The 17,242-nt window shown below is 48.0% G+C and overlaps 3 protein-coding genes across 4 annotated transcripts; 2 read left to right on the forward strand and 1 right to left on the reverse strand.

The window, feature by feature from the left end:
- The first annotated feature begins 5,225 nt into the window (after positions 1 to 5,225).
- On the forward strand, positions 5,226 to 12,231 carry LOC144715122 (Di-glucose binding protein with Leucine-rich repeat domain-containing protein). Its single transcript, XM_078590017.1, has 8 exons — positions 5,226 to 6,359; positions 6,894 to 7,044; positions 8,032 to 8,103; positions 8,212 to 8,280; positions 8,398 to 8,466; positions 10,333 to 10,410; positions 10,492 to 10,700; positions 12,014 to 12,231. Exons 1-8 carry the CDS (start codon positions 5,252 to 5,254, stop codon positions 12,118 to 12,120), a joined length of 1,863 nt encoding a protein of 620 aa, XP_078446143.1. The 5' UTR covers positions 5,226 to 5,251; the 3' UTR covers positions 12,121 to 12,231.
- Positions 12,232 to 12,265: 34 nt separating this feature from the next.
- Positions 12,266 to 14,104, reverse strand: LOC144715124 (uncharacterized). The gene is made up of 2 exons (XM_078590018.1): positions 13,033 to 14,104; positions 12,266 to 12,963 (listed from the first exon to the last, which is right to left on the reverse strand). Exons 1-2 carry the CDS (start codon positions 14,037 to 14,039, stop codon positions 12,495 to 12,497), a joined length of 1,476 nt encoding a protein of 491 aa, XP_078446144.1. The 5' UTR covers positions 14,040 to 14,104; the 3' UTR covers positions 12,266 to 12,494.
- A 1,622-nt stretch (positions 14,105 to 15,726) lies between these two features.
- Positions 15,727 to 16,427, forward strand: LOC144715125 (major pollen allergen Ole e 10-like). Of its 2 annotated transcripts, none has more exons than XM_078590019.1 (3): positions 15,727 to 15,887; positions 15,962 to 16,196; positions 16,282 to 16,427. In XM_078590019.1, the coding sequence occupies exons 1-3, from the start codon at positions 15,762 to 15,764 to the stop codon at positions 16,305 to 16,307; spliced, it is 387 nt and encodes a 128-aa protein (XP_078446145.1). In that variant the 5' UTR covers positions 15,727 to 15,761; the 3' UTR covers positions 16,308 to 16,427. The 2 variants fall into 2 exon arrangements, with proteins under 2 accessions (XP_078446145.1, XP_078446146.1); XM_078590020.1 differs by having other exon boundaries at positions 15,738 to 15,887; positions 15,965 to 16,196.
- Positions 16,428 to 17,242: the final 815 nt, after the last annotated feature.

The raw sequence follows: 17,242 nt of genomic DNA on the forward strand, positions 1-17,242 counted from the left end.
TTGATATCAAAGTAGTGTTTTGAGTGCCCCTTTTTCTGAAATATATTGTATCAACGACCAAATGATAAAATAATTCTCTCTTGAAATACAAATATATATTAGATACAGTTTTCATCTCATATTTTCTTCAAAGAAAAAATAGTAATTTTAAGTTTAATTCTTAAATAAAAAATCACTTAATCATTATGTAAATCGTAATTATTGGTGGAAATATTTGTGGTCGGCAAGCCAATCAAACATTCCACATCTTGTTTCATATTCATTAAAAGAACATATTTATTATAATACACATGTGATGTTTATAATGAAGTCCATGAATACATGATAAACTTAGTGAATTATGATGAGATCGTAACATGGAGATCACTAGTCTTTAAGCATGTGTTCTAATATTCCAAGGATACATGAGAAGGACATCGAAGTATCCTGATAGAATAGCACTATCTAGCCTCACTCATATGATGAGTATGGCCAGTTCCATAGCCATTATGATGTGAAACGACGACGGCCGGGATCGATCGGCGCGTTTCACGTCACAAGGTTATGATGCGAATGTATGGGATGTAAGCCGAATGATGAGAAAATACGAATGAGCAGATAAGGACTTGACGGATAACGACGTCGGCCGTACCGATCAATGAGAGACGGGTGATCCTAAGATCAAACTCCCAATGACCCGCTGGACCTACCAGACGTCTACTAAGTGAGGGGCATCTAACAGCCCTGGAGCGTTCGGCGTCCAAGTCGGATGACAGTCCGTCTACCACAAGAATCCCTATGCTCGACAAGGTGGCTAGTCCTATCCGATGATGTTCGAGAATATCACGGTAGCGGACGCGATAGGGGAAGACGAGACTGTCAAAGATAATAATACTGGAGTTTATAGAGGGGAGACGAGACTGACCTTTGTATCGCTTAGTCCAAGGCGTCCAAGTCGTCGAGCGGATGCTTAGTGTCGGGTCGTGCGGACGAGTGTCGTTGACGAGAAAAAACCGGTGCGGGACGGTGCGGTCGTAACTACCAGCAGAGAGCTGAGTCCACGGGTGGCGTGCAACAAAAGTCGGAGCAGAGGCGCACAAGGTGCGCGCAGCTAAGCGCACAGCGTAGTCGTGTGTGGGCGGGCAAGACAACGAACCAAGTATCGTGGGAATAGTCGTGGGGTGGGGCAGAAAACCAAGTAATCGGTTATGGCGTAGAGGGTGGGAATCAAGAAATCAAGAAAGATGAGGGCGAAGGGGAGAACGAAGGGGAATCAAGGAGATATGGTGAGATCAAGGAATCAAGAAATCATGAAATCAAGAATTCAAGAAATCAAGAAATCAAGAAATCAAGGGGAAAGAAAGTGGGCGATCAAGAAAGACAAGAGGATGCGGTTGGGAATCAAGAAACGATGGGGAAAGGAGGGTGGGCGATCAAGAAAGGCAAGAGGGGGGGGTGGGGAAACAAGAAACGATGGGAGAAAGGAGGGTAGGCGACCAAGAAAGGCAAGACGAGGCGGTTGGGAATCAAGAAACGATGGGGAACGGGGGGTGGGCGATCAAGAAAGGCAAGAGGAGGCGGTTGGGAATCAAGAAACGATGGGGAAAGGAGGGTGGGCGATCAAGAAAGGCAAGACAAGGCGGTTGGGAATCAAGAAACGATGGGGAAAGGGGGGGGCGATCAAGAAAGGCAAGACGAGGCGGTTGGGAATCAAGAAACGATGGGGAAAGGAGGGTGGGCGATCAAGAAAGGCAAGACGAGGCGGTTGGGAATCAAGAAACGATGGGGAAAGGGGGGTGGGCGATCAAGAAATGGTGGGTGGAAAAAGGTACCAAGAAATGGCTTTCTTGAACTGTAACAACCAAGAACCCTCCAAGAAAGAGGAGTTCTTGACGGATCTGGGGTGTGCTCCCTCGACAGAGCAGATTTCCCCGGTTGATGGCGTGTCGGCGACGCTTCTTGAATCTCCCAAGACCCCCGGAGTAATCTCGACGAAGGCCTCTTTCGATTCTTGATGGCGACGGCTTCTTGAAACTCTTTCCTCGCACCGGAGTGATCTCGACGGCGCGCTTTAACACATCTCCCTCGGAGTGATCTCGACGGGGAGACGTGGGCTCTACCCACGGAGTGATCTCAATGTGGGGTGGGGCTAGCCAAACCCCCTACACTACTCTCTACGATAGGGGGGGAGACGAATTGTGAATAAACTTTTCAACAATGACTCCAAGGTGTTCCTTGGGCATGCCATCCCCTTATATAGTGAGGATGGTTGCCAAGTGAACGTGGGAGAGGACAAACCGTCGCGAGACGTGGTTCGGCCTCCCTTACAAATTCAAAATACAAACATAAAAAGTAAAAATGACGAGGACGGGGCCCAACAACATTGGCCCAGTCCACGAATCCAAAAATACAAACACACATGAAAATGAGCACAAGTAAAAAGATAAAAGTTCTTACGCGGGGTACTTAAACCCCGGGTGGCGAGCGTCGGCGCGAGCTGCTCGGCGTGGCTGACGACATCCCGGCGCGTCATCCTCGAGATGGTTCTTCGTCATCGTGGCGTCGTCCTCGAGATGGGCCTCCATCACATTAGTGTGGAGGCACTAAGGATAGATAGTCGGTGCTCTTTTGTGGAAAGAGTTCACTGAATTGATTCGTACAAATTCGTGAAAGGTATTATACCGAACTATCAATCAGGTTGATTCACGTCATGGTTGTGTAAGTGGTCCTTAGACCTGAGACACCAAAGATCTCTTGTGGACAGACGGTTGTACTTTGACTATGGCCAATTAGTCTCTAATCATGGGATTCTAAACGGTCTTAGTCCTGGTGCATCAAGAAGTTCAAAAAGACGATTGAGTGGTCAAGATGGGATCGTTCACCCTCGGTACAAGAAGTGATAGCTCAAGGAAGACGATGCGATGAAGTCATTGTCCAAAGTAGCGAAATGTCGGAGAAGAGTTCTCTGATGATTTCTGAATGCATCAGTACTAACTCGGATGACCGATTAGGGTTTGCCAATTGACCATACCCTAAGTCGTCCAAGGAGCGTCAAGAGGATGAGTGATTATACGTACACCGTAACCGATGATGAACATGTTCCATGAGTGAGTCGATACACACTCCTTTGTATATTCTAGAGCACGAGGTGCAGCTTGGCACCCCGTGTGTTGGAGACTCAACCTATCGATTGGGTTAAATCGATATGACGTCAATTAATCTAGATGATGATATAGTTAATTAATTTGGACGGCCTATAAATATTATTAGGCCACTGTAGTCATTAACTAGATTTATACATGGCCCTAGAGGGTCGCACGCAAATGGTCTTTTGGACGTGAGAAGATATACTTATGTTTTGGGGGGTTTTATGAAAAATGCCCACTTAGTATAAATAGGGAAAGGCCCTGAACGAAATTTACCCAGGCCAGAATTGTTCAAGGGCCTTTCCCCTTCTTCTTCCTTCTCCCCACACCACTTCTCCACTCCCAATACGATTGGGACGACGTAACGACAACGACGACGATGGAGAAAGAATGGGGCTCGTCAACGAGACAGAGGAGATTTGACGTGCCAACGATCGTGTGGATACATCTAGAGGCTACACACTTCAGAAGCTCAACTCGTCTTGATCCAGGATCCAAGAAATCACGAATGCAATCCGTACAAAGGTACTTCGTTTCATGGTTTTATTGATATCGTACGATTTCGCAAAAGTCTTTCACTGCGTATTGTTTTGATTTCTTCATCTAGATCTAGGTCTCTAGAACCCAACAATTATAATATTCATTAAATGATTATTCTCATTTAATTTCCTTCATAAACTAAAGCAAACCCCAAATCATTTCAATCTAGGTTAAATAACTTGTCCTTTAACTTCCCTAGGTCAAATTATTAATATAAACAATTTGGTATAATAACCACAAATTTGAGGATATTTTATTTTATTAGAAACCTTTTGTATTCCTAATTTTTATCATGTTTAGAATTCAAGGATACTTTATTTTATTAGAAATCCAAAATTGGTGTAAAATTTTAGGTGTCATGGGTAGAATTAAATATGCCTCCTCCACGCTCACTAATTTTACTCTCTGAATGAGGCATCTTACTTAGCTTTAGCAACCTGAATACTCTGTGCTCAACCTAGCAACCTAAAACTATAATCAGATTGCCATTTTTAAAATGATTATGCACTCACAAAGCATTGACCAACATTTGGACCTCCTCATCATATATTATAAATTTCCCATGATTGAGCTTTATATCCATTAACAAAGGATTCATCATATTTATTTAATTATGTCTTTCAGTGCCATCAAATCTAAAAAGGAAAATCCAGCTTAAACCTCTCCTCCCCTTGCTTTACATTTTAAAGAACACTGATAGTATAACATACAATGTCTACCTATCCGACAAATATTGAAACCCTCATCTATTTAATATGAAAAACTGAACTTCCATCTACGTTGATGGCGACAAGATAATGGCAAGAATACAAAAACACAAAACCCATAACAGGATAATATAACAAAATAAGATACATCTCCCCCAGACATTCACACATGTTAATTTACATCAAAACAAAGCTTCAATCTAGAGAGGCCAAACATAGAACTTGGTTCTTCAATTTCCACTTTACAAACACAGAAATAAAATTTCTCCCAAACCACAATTAAACTATACTAACCCTAAGAAGCCCAACCATAAAAGTATAGTGCACGGTTGTCCAGGAAGGGTGGGACGGGTCGAAGATCATCCTGTCCTACGTCGCAATTTTAGAGGTTCGTCCGAATCATCCCCTCTAGAGTTCATCCTGTCCCAGATATTTCCGTCCACGTCCCGTCCCGTCTGAAAACCATACCGTCGAAGACATTCTAGTTCGTCCCACATCCGAGACGAGACAGTGCATTACGCCACTCGGAATTTGACACGTGGCACAGGACGGATACATGACCAGCTGACGATCCAAGGCCCCGGATGGGATGGTTAATTCGTCCCGTCCGGGAACGGGCGTCCGACCGCCTGAACGGGACGATTTTTCCGCCCAATGACGAAATTACCGTCCCGTCCGCGACTTCACGGGCGTCATGGGGAACTGAGCCTTTAAAGCACAGGGGTCAACAGTCAACACGAGAAAAGTCCTTTTTCTCACCGGCGTACCCCTCCCTTTCCTCTCCCATTATAGGGGTAAAACCGTACTTTCCGTCTCCTTCGTCTTCCTCCCCGACCCCCCATTGCATCTCCAGTACCGTCAGTCCTCTTTCTCGCAGCCATGGCGAGGCTCTCCCTCTCCGCCGTGCTCGCCGCCGTCTCCCTCCTGATCGCCGCCGCCGACGGCCTCCCCACCGCCGTAGACTGCGGCGGCGCCGCCAACTTCACCGATTCCTTCGGCCGCGACTGGATCGCCGACCGCTTCTTCTCCGGCGGCGGCGTCCCCGGCGCGGTCGCCGAGCCCCAAAAATTCCTTGCTCGCCAAGAAACCACCCTCCGCGCCTTCCCCCCGTCCTCCGCCGGCAAGAAGAGCTGCTACTCCGTTCCGTCCCCGGCGGGCCGCTACTACATCCGCCTCTTCACCGTCTACGACAACTACGACAGCAAGCTCCGCCCCCCCAGCTTCGACGTGGCGGTCGAGGGCACGCTGGTGTTCAGCTGGCACGCGCCATGGCCCGGGAACCTGGCTCGGGACGGGGCCTACTCCGACCTCTTCGCCTACGTCGGGGACGGCGCCGCCGACGTCTGCTTCTACAGCATCGCCACCGACGCGCCCGTCATCGGATCGCTGGAGCTGTTCCCGGTCGAGCGGCTCGCCTACGGGGCCGCGGATCTCGGGCCGGGGTTCGTGCTCGTGAACTACGGCCGCCTGGCGTGCGGCGCTGGCCCGGAGCTCCGCGGGCCGGGGTTCACCAACGACTCGGACCGCTTCGGTCGGGTGTGGAAGTCCTGCAAGGACCGGCTCGCGCCGTCGAGCCAGGTCGAGGTTCTGCGCGCCGGGGGGCCGGTCCGGGGGGCCGATCAGCAGCCCAATTTCTTCCCCCCGTGGCTGTACGAGTCCGCCATGGCCGGCGGGTCTCTGGAGTTTGCTCTGGCGGTGGATACTCGGCTTGATTACTTGCTCTGGTTCCACTTCGCGGAGATCGACCCGGGTGTGAAGAAGGGGCAGAGGGTGTTCGATGTTTATGTGAACGGGGTGAAGGTCACCCGCCTTGATGTTTTCAGCCAAGTTGGCGGCTTCTCGGCGCTGAAATGGCAGTATATTGCCAAGAATCTGATCAGTTCTCCTCTCAGCGTGAAGCTCGTGCCCATTGTCGGTGTTCCTCTCATCTGTGGGTTGGAGAATTATGCCATGGTTCCTGTCGATCTGGCCACCGCTCCTAGCCAAGGTACTGATGGTTCATTCTTTCATTTTCTGTCTGTTAACCGGGATTTGTTAATGACCCGGATATTGATCCCTAGGAAAATTGGAATGACCCCTAATCAGAATTTTGCATAATTTCATCATAATCGTTGACCCAAAATCGTTTCAAGAGACCATATTTCTAGTTATTGATGGGTAACACTTGTGATGATAAGAGATGTAGATTATGGATTATCGATTTGGTGATCTCATCTTGAAGATGCTGAAGTCTCAGTACTCTGCCAAATTTTATTGGTTGCTTGATTGGAGATGGTTTTTGGCAGTGGTGGCAATGGTGGCGCTTAAGCAGTCGTTGCTTGCATCGATGATAATTTTATCATAATCGTTGACCCAAAATCGTTTCAGGAGACCTTATTTTGAGTTATTGATAGGTAAGACTTGTGATGATCAGAGATGTAGATTATGGAATATCGATCTGGTGATCTCATCTTGAAGATGCCGAAGTCTCAGTACTCTGCCAAATTTTATTGGTTGCTTGATTGGAGATGTTTTTTGGCAGTGGCTGCAATGGTGGCGCTTAAGCAGTCGCTGCGGGTTCCAGACAGGATGGGGTGGAATGGGGACCCCTGCGCGCCTTCGTCGTGGGATGCGTGGGAGGGTGTCACCTGCCATCCCAGCAAGAATGGGAAGGCGCTTGTCATTACTCAATTGTGAGTGCTGATGCCACCATTATCACCATTATAGTATGGTTTGCATCATTCGATGTTATCATCATCATCATTGTCATTGATCTTCCTTCGTCATTACATGATTTCTTTAGCATCATCAGCATTGATATGAACCTAGGAAATGAGAAGATGAGATAAGAAATAGAGAGCTGGGAGGGGATGAACTCTGCCGAAGCGTCGCTGTGGAACATCCGGTACTTGTTTGTCAAAACTTCCAGTCTGCCTTACATTGGTGGGCTGCACAGATTTAACTGGGGCTGAAAGATATAAAATGATTATAATACCCCTGAGGAGATGTTGCGATCGTATCAAGTATCTTCATCAGACGTTCAATATTATAATCATCAGTAGCTGAAGCAGCAACATCAGAAGTATACCCCTACATCATTCACTACTACCGTGTACCCAATCATTTTCCTTCATCCACCTTCATCATCATCATCACCAACAAGAGTGTTGGAAGTCAATGCTCTGCTGATAGAGAGTTAAGGCCTGGGTGTAGCACCCTTGCGACAGATATCTTTTAACACCTAGCATAGTTTCAATACCTTGCATCAATCACCATTATCATCATCACCATGACTTTCCTCCATGGTTGACCATAACCATCATCAGCATCAGCAGCAGTTTTCTCCATCATTCACCATTACTATCAAAACACCACTTTCCTCCATGATTCTCTTTTATCATCATCAGCTGCAGAAGCTGCATCTTCCTTCACTGCTCTGCATTTTCATTATCAGCATCATCTTCCTCCACGATTCACCATTATCATCATCAGCAGCAGCAGCTTCTTCCTCCATCATTCATCATTACCACGATGAACATCATTTTCCTCAATGAGTCAGTAAAATCAGTATTGGTAGCATCTTTCTCCATCATCCACAATTACCATCATGAACACCACTTTCCTCCGTGATTCATCATCATCATTACCGTCATCATCATCATCTTGGTCATTTTCTTCAGGGACCTGGGAAGCCAAGGACTGAAGGGCTACATCAGCGATGAGATCAGTCAACTATCGGATCTGGTGTACTTGTGAGTGAAGCTTCTGTGTTCGGCTTGTTTCCCGTGATTAATGCACCATTATGGATTCTCTGGCTTCCCCAGATTATTGACCATTTTATTTTTGTTTCTCTCGGAAAGGAACTTGAGTTCTAATTTTCTAGAAGGACAGCTGCCAGCTGGGCTCAATCAACCATCGCTGGTCAAATTGTAAGCCTTTCTTCTAGATTATTCTCTTATCTGAACCTAGGTTCATAACTCATTTTTTGGTAAAGCATCTGTATTACAAATATTTTGGTATAATCTCTCTTCCATCTCTTCATGCAGGGATTTGTCATTCAATCAGCTCACCGGCATTATCCCGGACTCGTTAGGCTCCCCCAGTCTCGAATTAGTGTATCTTTCTCTCTCTCTCACTTTTTTTTTTCTCTCTCTCTCTCTCTGTTTCTTGCTCTCTCTGGTTCTCTTTTGCCCTCCCTGGCTATATCTCTCTCTCTCTCTAGCTCCCTCTTAAGGGGGCGCTCTTTATCTCCCTCATGCTTCCTCTTATATTTCTCTTGCTTCTTGATGGCACTGTTTGTCTCTCTATCTCTGCCGCTCTCTCTCTCTCTCCGGCTCTCTCCCATTTTTTTCTCTCACCCTTGCTCTCTTTCTGTTTCTCTGGCTCTCTCCCATTTTTTTCTCTCACCCTTGCTCTCTTTCTGTTTCTCTGGCTCTCTCATGGTTGCTCTATTTCTCGTTCTGTCTTGCTCTCTTCTCCATTCTGGCTCTCTCTCTCTCGTTCTCCCCCTGTCCTGAATTAGTGTCTCTCCTTCGTTCTCTCCCGTTCGCTGGCTCTCGCTCTGACTCTCCTGTCCTCTCTCTGGCTGTCTCTATTATTCTATTTCTCTCACTCGTTCTTCACTTGGCTCTCTCTCTCTCTTGCTCTCTTTCTGGCTCTCTTTCTCTCTCTTTCACTCGTTCTATTTCTCTCTCTCTCTCTCTCTCGTTCTTCTCTTGGCTCTCTTCCTCTCACTTGCTCTTTCTGGCTGTCTCTATCGCTATATCTCTCTATCTTTTCTTCTCTTGGCTCTCTTTCTCTCACTTGCTCTTTCTGGCTGTCTCTATAGCTCCATCTCTCTATCTTTTCTTCTCTTGGCTCTCTTTCTCTCTCTCTCTCTCTGCTCTTTCTGGCTATCTCTATAGCTCCATTTCTCTCGCTCACTTGCTCTTTCTGGCTATCTCTATAGCTCCATTTCTCTCTCTCACTTGCTCTTTCTGGCTGTCTGTATAGCTCCATTTCTCTCTCTTTTCTTCTCTTGGCTCTCTTTCTCTCTCTCCCTCTGCTCTTTCTGGCTATCTCTATAGCTCCATTTCTTTCTCTCACTTGCTCTTTCTGGCTGCCTCTATGGCTCCATTTCTCTCTTTTCTTCTCTTGGCTTTCTTTCTCTCTCTCTCTCTCTTGCTCTTTCTGGCTCTCTATGTAGCTCCATTTCTCTCTCTCTCTCTTTCTTCTCTTGGCTCTCTTTCTCTCTCTCTCACTTGCTCTTTCTGGCTGCCTCTATAGCTCCATTTCTCTCTCTTTTCTTCTCTTGCCTCTCTTTCTCTCTCTCTCTCTTGCTCTTCCTGGCTATCTCTATAGCTCTATTTATCTCTCTTGCTCTTTCTAGCTATCTCTATAGCTCTCTTTCTCTCTCTCTTGCTCTTTCTGCCTATCTCTATAGCTCTTTTTATCTCTCTTGCTCTTTCTAGCTATATCTATAGCTCTCTTTCTCTCTCTTTCTGGCTATCTCTATAGCTCCATTTCTCTCTCTTTCTCGTTCTTTTCTTGGCTCTCTTCCTCTCTCTCTTGCTCTTTCCCCTTCTTGATTCAGTGTAATTCTCTGTCTCGTCACTTTCTCTTGCTCCCCTCCCCTCTTGGATTTCAGTTGGTGTCTCGCTCTCTTTGTGGTTATCTTTCCCTCTCCAGCTTTTTTACTCTTTCTGGTTCTCTTTCTCTCCTCAGTCTCTTTCCTTCTCTGGCTAGTTTGCACTTTCGGGTTCTCTTTCACTCTCTCAATCTTCCTCTTTTGCTCTTTCTCGTTCTCTTTCTCTCACTTAATCTGGCACTTCTGCTCTTTCTCTCACACTCTGCCTCTCCTCTCTCTTCTTCATCTATTTTGCCTTTTCTGGCTATTTCTCCCCCTCTCACTGTCGTTGCTTTCTCTGGCTCCTCTTTCTTCTACTAAATTCTAGATATCGATACAGATTCATAATTTTGAGGTCATAATTTCTACTTTGTAGGCTGTTAAGTGGGAACCGGCTTGAAGGGCAAGTTCCTGAGAAGCTCTACTCAATCGGCATCCACGGCGGTTTGATAGAGTGAGTTCCATTATTTAGCTCAACTTTATTCGTACCGGTTTCATTTACCCCAAGATTCATGTACATGTTGACCTTGATCAGCTTGGTGGGGAACAAGGGCCTTTGTGGAGTGCCTTCTCTCCCTGCTTGCCCTCTGTTCTGGAGTAGAGGAGGGCTGTCTGAGAGTGGCAAGATCGCTGTTGGAGTTGTCGGCGGCGTCGTCTTCCTCGGTCTTCTCCTGGCCATCTACTGTCTCTGTGCCAAGAAGAAGGGACATGACTATGGCTTCGCCCCCTCCCAAGACCTCATGTGTAAGTCCACTGAACCTTCTCGTTATTTCTCTCTCTAGTGTCTCAAGAGAAAGAATGGTATAGATTGGTTTAGACAGAAAAAGCGAAAGATTAATCACTTTGATGAGTGAGGCCCTTGACCCATTAACTTATTTCTCTCTCTAGGGTCTTTAGAGAAAGAATGGTATAGATTGGTTTAGATAGAGAGAGAGCGAAAGATTTACCATTTTGATGAGTGAGGCTCTGACCCATTAAGTTATTTCTCCCTCTAGCTTCTCTAGATAGAGAAAGATGAAGGTTATTGGAAAGAGAAAGAGAGAGACCCGGCCCTTTCTTGTGTAACCACCCTGACCCCTTTCGCTATTTCTCTTGAGGCTCTCTGAGGAGAGAATGATATGGAGAGGTTAAGATATATAGAGAGAGAAGACTAACCATCTTCATGAGTAAGCCCCCTGGCCCTTAAAGTTATTTCTTCTCTAGGCTCTCAAGAGACAGATAAAGGGTGAGAGAAAGAGAACGAGAGAGGCATGGCCTTTTCTTGTGGAAATCCCCTGACCCTTTTCTCTATTTCTCTTGAGGCTCTCTAAAGAGAATGATACGCAGTGATTGAGAGAGACAGATAGAGGATTAACCATCTTCATTTGTAGTCCCTTTTCTTGTGTCAGCCCCCTGACCCTTTTCGTTATTTCTCTCTCATCTCTATAGAGAGAAATGGTATGGTGATTGGGAGAGAGATAGAAGGGACTAACATCCCATGACTCTTTTCATTATCTCTCTTTCTAGGCTATCTAGATAGATAAAGACAAAGATAGAATGATACAGAGAAAACGAGGCATGATCCTTTCGTGTGTAAGAGACCTGATCCTTTTTGTTCCCTGTCTAGAATCTTTAGAGAGAGAAAGATACAGAGAATCTGAGAAAGAAAAAGATGGTGGCCTGACCATTTTCTTTATTCTCTCTCTAGACTCTCTGGAGAGAGACTGATTCAGATTGACAGATGGAGAAAAGGGGCCCTGACTTTTTCTTGTATAGGCTTGTGAACCCTTTGTTTTCTCTCCCTAGATCTAGGGTGTCTTGACAGAGAAAGATATAAGATGGTTGAGAGAGAGAGAGAATCCTCATCCATCTCCTGGATCAAACTATGTTTGAGATAGAAAAGTCATACCTCTCTCTCTTCTTTAGAGAGGCAAGAGTGAGAAACATTTGAAGGATCTGGCTTCTCTCTCTAAGTGGGCCTAGAGGGAGAACGAAATAGCACACGGTTCCACCACCCCCCCCCCCCCAAATTCTTCTTATCTCTCTCTCTAACTCACGGAAATTCTCTCTCATGACAGCCATGGCGGCTAAGAGGAACAGATACCAGAGACAAAAGTCGCTGATGCTGATGGAAATGGAGAGCCCTGGCAGGAGCGGAAACCCATCACCCATGAATCCACTCTAGCAATAAGAAGCCCCCCCCATCGCTGTGTTCTTCGTGTATCTCCTACTTTTCATGCAATCTGATGTGCTAATTGGCACTAAATTTATCAAAGTTCCCAAATTGTAGCTACAAGCTCCGCCAATTGACTCATACCAACAAAGAGAGAAAAGAAAAAAACCGAAAATTTTACATTATTGAAACAAGATTCCGAACCAGATCTGGGACTCTTATTAGAGATACAAACCAGGGCACGACACAAGGGGAAGAACAGCAGCGGCGGAAAACCAGAAATCGACCCAAGAAGAAGAAGAAAATCAGCGGGGCTCGGGAATTTATGTACATTATTTACCTGGATAACGATGCAGGCCTTCAAAACTGAGTCTTGCGCTCTCAAACTAGGAAGCTTTCCCAGGCTTGCTGTCAGCGGGGTTCATGGGCTGGTACTGAGGCGGAAGAGCGGAGGCGGGGGCGGTCTGCGTGTAGAAGATCTGCTGGGGGCGGTCGGCGAACTCGTAGCCGTAGTTGGGGCTCGACTGGGCTCGCGCGTGCGGGTGCATCGAGGCGTAGCCCATGAACTGGTGCGGCTGCAGCGGCGGCGGCGCCGCCGCCGCCGCCGCCGCGGTCAGCACCGGCTCCGCCGTCTTCGCCGGCACCGGCAGGCTGTACGCCGGGCTCTGCCTCACCGGCAGAAAATACATGGGCATCTGCGCGTTGTACGCGTGCGGGTCTTGCAGAAGCTGCGGCTGCACCGCCATCTGGTGGTAGTAGTGCCCCATCGGCATCACCCCTCCGCCGCCGTGGTGGAGGAGCAGCGGCGGCGCCGCCGCCGCCTGCTCCGCCTGCAGCGGCAGCAAGAACCCCGACCTGCGACAGAACACCCATCCCCGTTAGAATTCCCTTCAGATTCAGCCAGATTCGATCCCGTTCCGTCACCTCGCGCCGCCGTCGCCGGGGAGCTCGCGCGGCGAGGCCGGCTTCATCGGCTGGAACTGCGGCGAGCCCCGGAGCAGGCTCCCCAGGTCCGATTTGTCCTCCTCCGGCAGGATCTTGCCGGAATTAGGGTTTTCCTCGGCGGCGACGTTGATCAGCTGCGGCGGCGGCGGCGGCGGCTTCGGATCGGAGAACGTCATCTGCGAGAAGTGCTCCTCCAGGCCGCCGCCGATCGGGCGGCGCTCCGGCGGGAGATCCTCGGCGCGGACGCGGATCGGGGGGAGATTCGAGAGAGACGGCGCGGAAGATCCCGATCCGAAGGAGGAGAAGGTGCCGAGCATGGGGGAATCCGGCACGGCGGCGGGCTTCGAGCCGGGATCTTGATCGGCGGCGTCCGCCGCCTTCGATTCGAGCCCCAGCAGGCACCCGGCGGAGTCGGCGGAGGACCGGCCGCGCCCGACGACGGCGCTGTTGAGCGCGTCGACGAACCAGGTCTCGGACTTGGAGTCGTCCAAGAGGGAGCCGATCGAGGACGCGGTGCCGGTCGACTCCGGCTTGGCCGGGAAGAGGAAGAGGCGGAGGCGGAGCGGCTTCCCGCCGCCGCCGCCCGCCGCCGCGATCCGATCGTACTCCTCGATCATGTTCTCGAGATCTTCGTCGGTGGTGACCGAGATCAAAGAATCAAGATCCTCGGACGGGAGCTGGTACTTGAGGCAGAAGGATCGCCCCCCCACGAAGGAGGAGAGCCGAGCTTGAACCTCGCCGAGGCTGGCGTGCCTCTCCACGACGACGATCCGCGTCTCGCCGCCGAGATAGCAGAGGCTGCGATCGTGCGGTCGAGGAACGATCTGGCCGCCGTAGCTGCACATCAGCCGTAGCTTCGCGCCGCCGCCCGGCGGCGGCGCCGCCGCCGCCGGGAAGGAATCGTCCCACGACTCGGCCCCCCGCGACCTCGGCGACAGCGAGTCGATCGACTCGGCGTAGCCCCCTGCCGGGGCGTTGCTCTCCATGGCCGAGTCTTTCTCTGATCTTCTCTTCTTGTTTTGGTCTGGTCTTGTTGGCTTCTCCCTCTCTGCTTACCCGCTCTCGTTATTTATCCCGTCGGACGCCTCGTTCCGCTGTTCCGCAGGCTCAGCGTACCGCCTCCGGAGTCGCTTGGCTGTAAAGCAGGCGACTCTACTACAGTGCGGGCCCCGCCGGTGGGTTAAAATCGTGAAAATGGCCCGCGTGGGCAGCGAGGCCCCCCGTTGACGGTAACGGTTGACGCCTTCGGATGACTCTACTACCACTATATCTCTCTCATCGATCTATCAGTCTAAATACCTTATCTCTTTCTTTAAACACGGTTTCTAATTTCACTACAAATTTTTATATTTATATCTTTAAACTATCTGTCTAATTTCTCTCTCCTTAATTTATCGCTCTATCTGCCTTTTTTTTCTCTCTCCTTTATTATACGTCTCCTGTCTTCCGTCTGTCTAATTTCTCTCTCCTTTATTTATCGCTCTATCTGCCTTTTTTTTCTCTCACCTTTATTATACGTCTCCTGTCTTCCGTCTACCGATAATTATCTCTCTCCTCGATCTATACTTCAACTATCTATGTGTCTACCTACCTAAAAGTATCTCTCTCTCTCTCTCTCTCTCTCTCTCTCCTTGATCTCGCTGTCTAATACCTCTCTATCTATCTGCATATATATATATATATATGTCCTCTATTTATATGTTTAATATATATCTCTCCATCCATTTAGTTATCCCCCTCCCCATCTATCTAATCTATTACACTGTTCTCTGCCTACAGTATCTCTCCCTCTGTGCATTTCTCTCTCTCTCTCTCTCTAATCCATCCATCTTTCTCTCTATCTCTGATATAACTTGGTCTCTCTCTCCCCATCTATCTAGCCAATTGGACTCTATTCAATGTCTACTATCTATACATCTATCTATCTTTATTTCTTTTATCCATCCATCAATTAATACAACATATCGATCGATCCATCCATCCATCCATCTATTTATCTATCTACTATCCATCCTTCTATCTATCCAATCTATCTCCTCGATCTCTTTTTCCTTCTCTTTCCCTCCCCTTCTCTCCTTGAGTCTAAATCTCTCATCTATCTCTCCCTCCATACCTCAACATGTATCTCTCCTCGATCCCTGTCTCTTTTCCTTCCATTCTCTCCCAGAGTCGTAAGTCCCGCGTCTATCTCTCTCTCCACTCTCTTCTCTCTCCCTACCTCAGCGTCTATCTCTCCACGATCCCTGTCTCTTTTCCTTCCATTCTCTTCCCCCAGAGTCGTAAATTCCGCATCTATCTCTCTCTCCACTCTCTTCTCTCTCCCTACCTCAGCATCTATCTCTCCTCGATCCCTGACTCTTTTCCTCCCCCTCTCCCCCAGAGTCGAAATCCCTCATCTATCTCTCTCTCCGCTCTCTTTTCTCTCTCCTACCTCAACATCTATCTCTCCTCTATCTCTCTCTCTAACACGACATCATATCTCCATCTCTCTCTCAAGGGTCGTCCGGAGATTCCAAGGTCAAATCCTTAAAAGCAGCAAGCCCCTCACGTGAACGCTGAACCCCACCCATCAAGTCTGTCCTCTTCTAAATGGGCCGCTTTTTCGACCCGACAACTCGAACCGGGCCCACCCGCCGAAATAGCCGTTGCCCCTCCTCCGCTCTTTTAACACCCCTCCCCAACCCAACCTCACCTTCTCAAACCTCGCCATGGCGCTCAAACCCGGACCAGCTCTCCTTCTCCTTCTTCTCTCCCTCGCAACGGTCGAGCTCGGCGCAACGGCTAGTCCTCCTCCGCCCGTCCTCAGAGAGAGCAACAGTTCGACTCCGGCGCAGGTGAGCGCGAGATCTAGCCGTTCATCGCGGAAAGGAGAGGAGAACTGACGGTGGGGATGATCTGATTGTTGCAGAAGACTTGGTGCGTGGCGAAGCCGTCCACGGAGGCGGCGGCGTTGCAGGAGAACATAGACTTTGCTTGTAATCATGTCGATTGCGCGGTTTTGAAGACGGGTTACGCTTGCGCTTCGCCGAGCACGCTTATCAACCACGCCTCCGTCGCCATGAATATATATTATCAGGCCATGGGAAGGAACCACTGGAACTGCCATTTCATGAACTCAGGCCTTATTGTCCAGACCGACCCAAGTAAGACCCTCCTTCTCCCTCTATCTCCCATCGGCTGAATTGCTATTTCATTAAATAATCCTCCTTCTGTTCTATTTTTCTCCAGGTTATGGCTCTTGCGTTTATAAGTGATTGGTCTTGTCTGGAGGTTTAAGAGTTGTCTTTTTTTGTTAGAGAGTTGGAAGTTTTTGGAATTGTTGTAGTAGTGTAGTGTTAGTTAGAAGTTGAAATATTGATCTGTGATCTTATTTATGCTTTGCAATCATGTCGCCAAACCAAGATTAAGTTGCGGATGTTAAGAGGGTGTTGGAAGTTGGCTCTCTATACTTTCCCTCTCTTGGGATTTTGAGAAGATCCTAGGAACTCAAGAAAGAAGATCCCACTACATTAATCTATGCTTGGGAATCAATTCGCCAAAGTAAGATTAAGTTGCGGATATTAAGAGGGTGTTGGAAGTTGGGTCTCTGTACTTTCCCTTTATAGGGATTCTGAGAAGATCCCCAGGTACCCAAGAAAGAGTTCCCACTGAAGAAGATGGGTGTTCAACATCAATTTATGCTCGGGAATCAAGTCGCCAAACTAAGATTAAGTTGAGGATATTAAGAGGATGTTGGAAGTTGGGTCTCTGTACTTTCCCTTTATAGGGATTCTGAGAAGATCCCCAGATAACCAAGAAAGAGTTCCCACTGAAGAAGATGGGTGTTCAACATTAATTTATGCTTGGGAATCAAGTCGCCAAACTAAGATTAAGTTGAGGATATTAAGAGGATGTTGGAAGTTGGGTCTCTGCACTTTCCTTTATAGGGATTCCGAGAAGATCCCAGATACCTAAGAAAGAGTTCCCCCTGAGAAGATGGGTGTTCAACATTATTCTCTGACAATGGCATGAAACTAAGGTCGCCTGAATCAAGAAAGTGGTTACTATGGACAGTGGTGAAGGACCTGGGTCCTTACTTGCCCATTTGGTATCCTCCGTATACTGCCTTAACATGCAGACAACCATTTGCTAAGTTGTATGATTGCAGAACTCCGCCCAATGAAACTATTTATTTCAAGTTTTTGGCACC

This window comes from Wolffia australiana, chromosome 18 (genome assembly GCF_029677425.1).
Source record: "Wolffia australiana isolate 7733 chromosome 18, ASM2967742v1".
Classification (NCBI taxonomy): Eukaryota; Viridiplantae; Streptophyta; class Magnoliopsida; order Alismatales; family Araceae; genus Wolffia; species Wolffia australiana.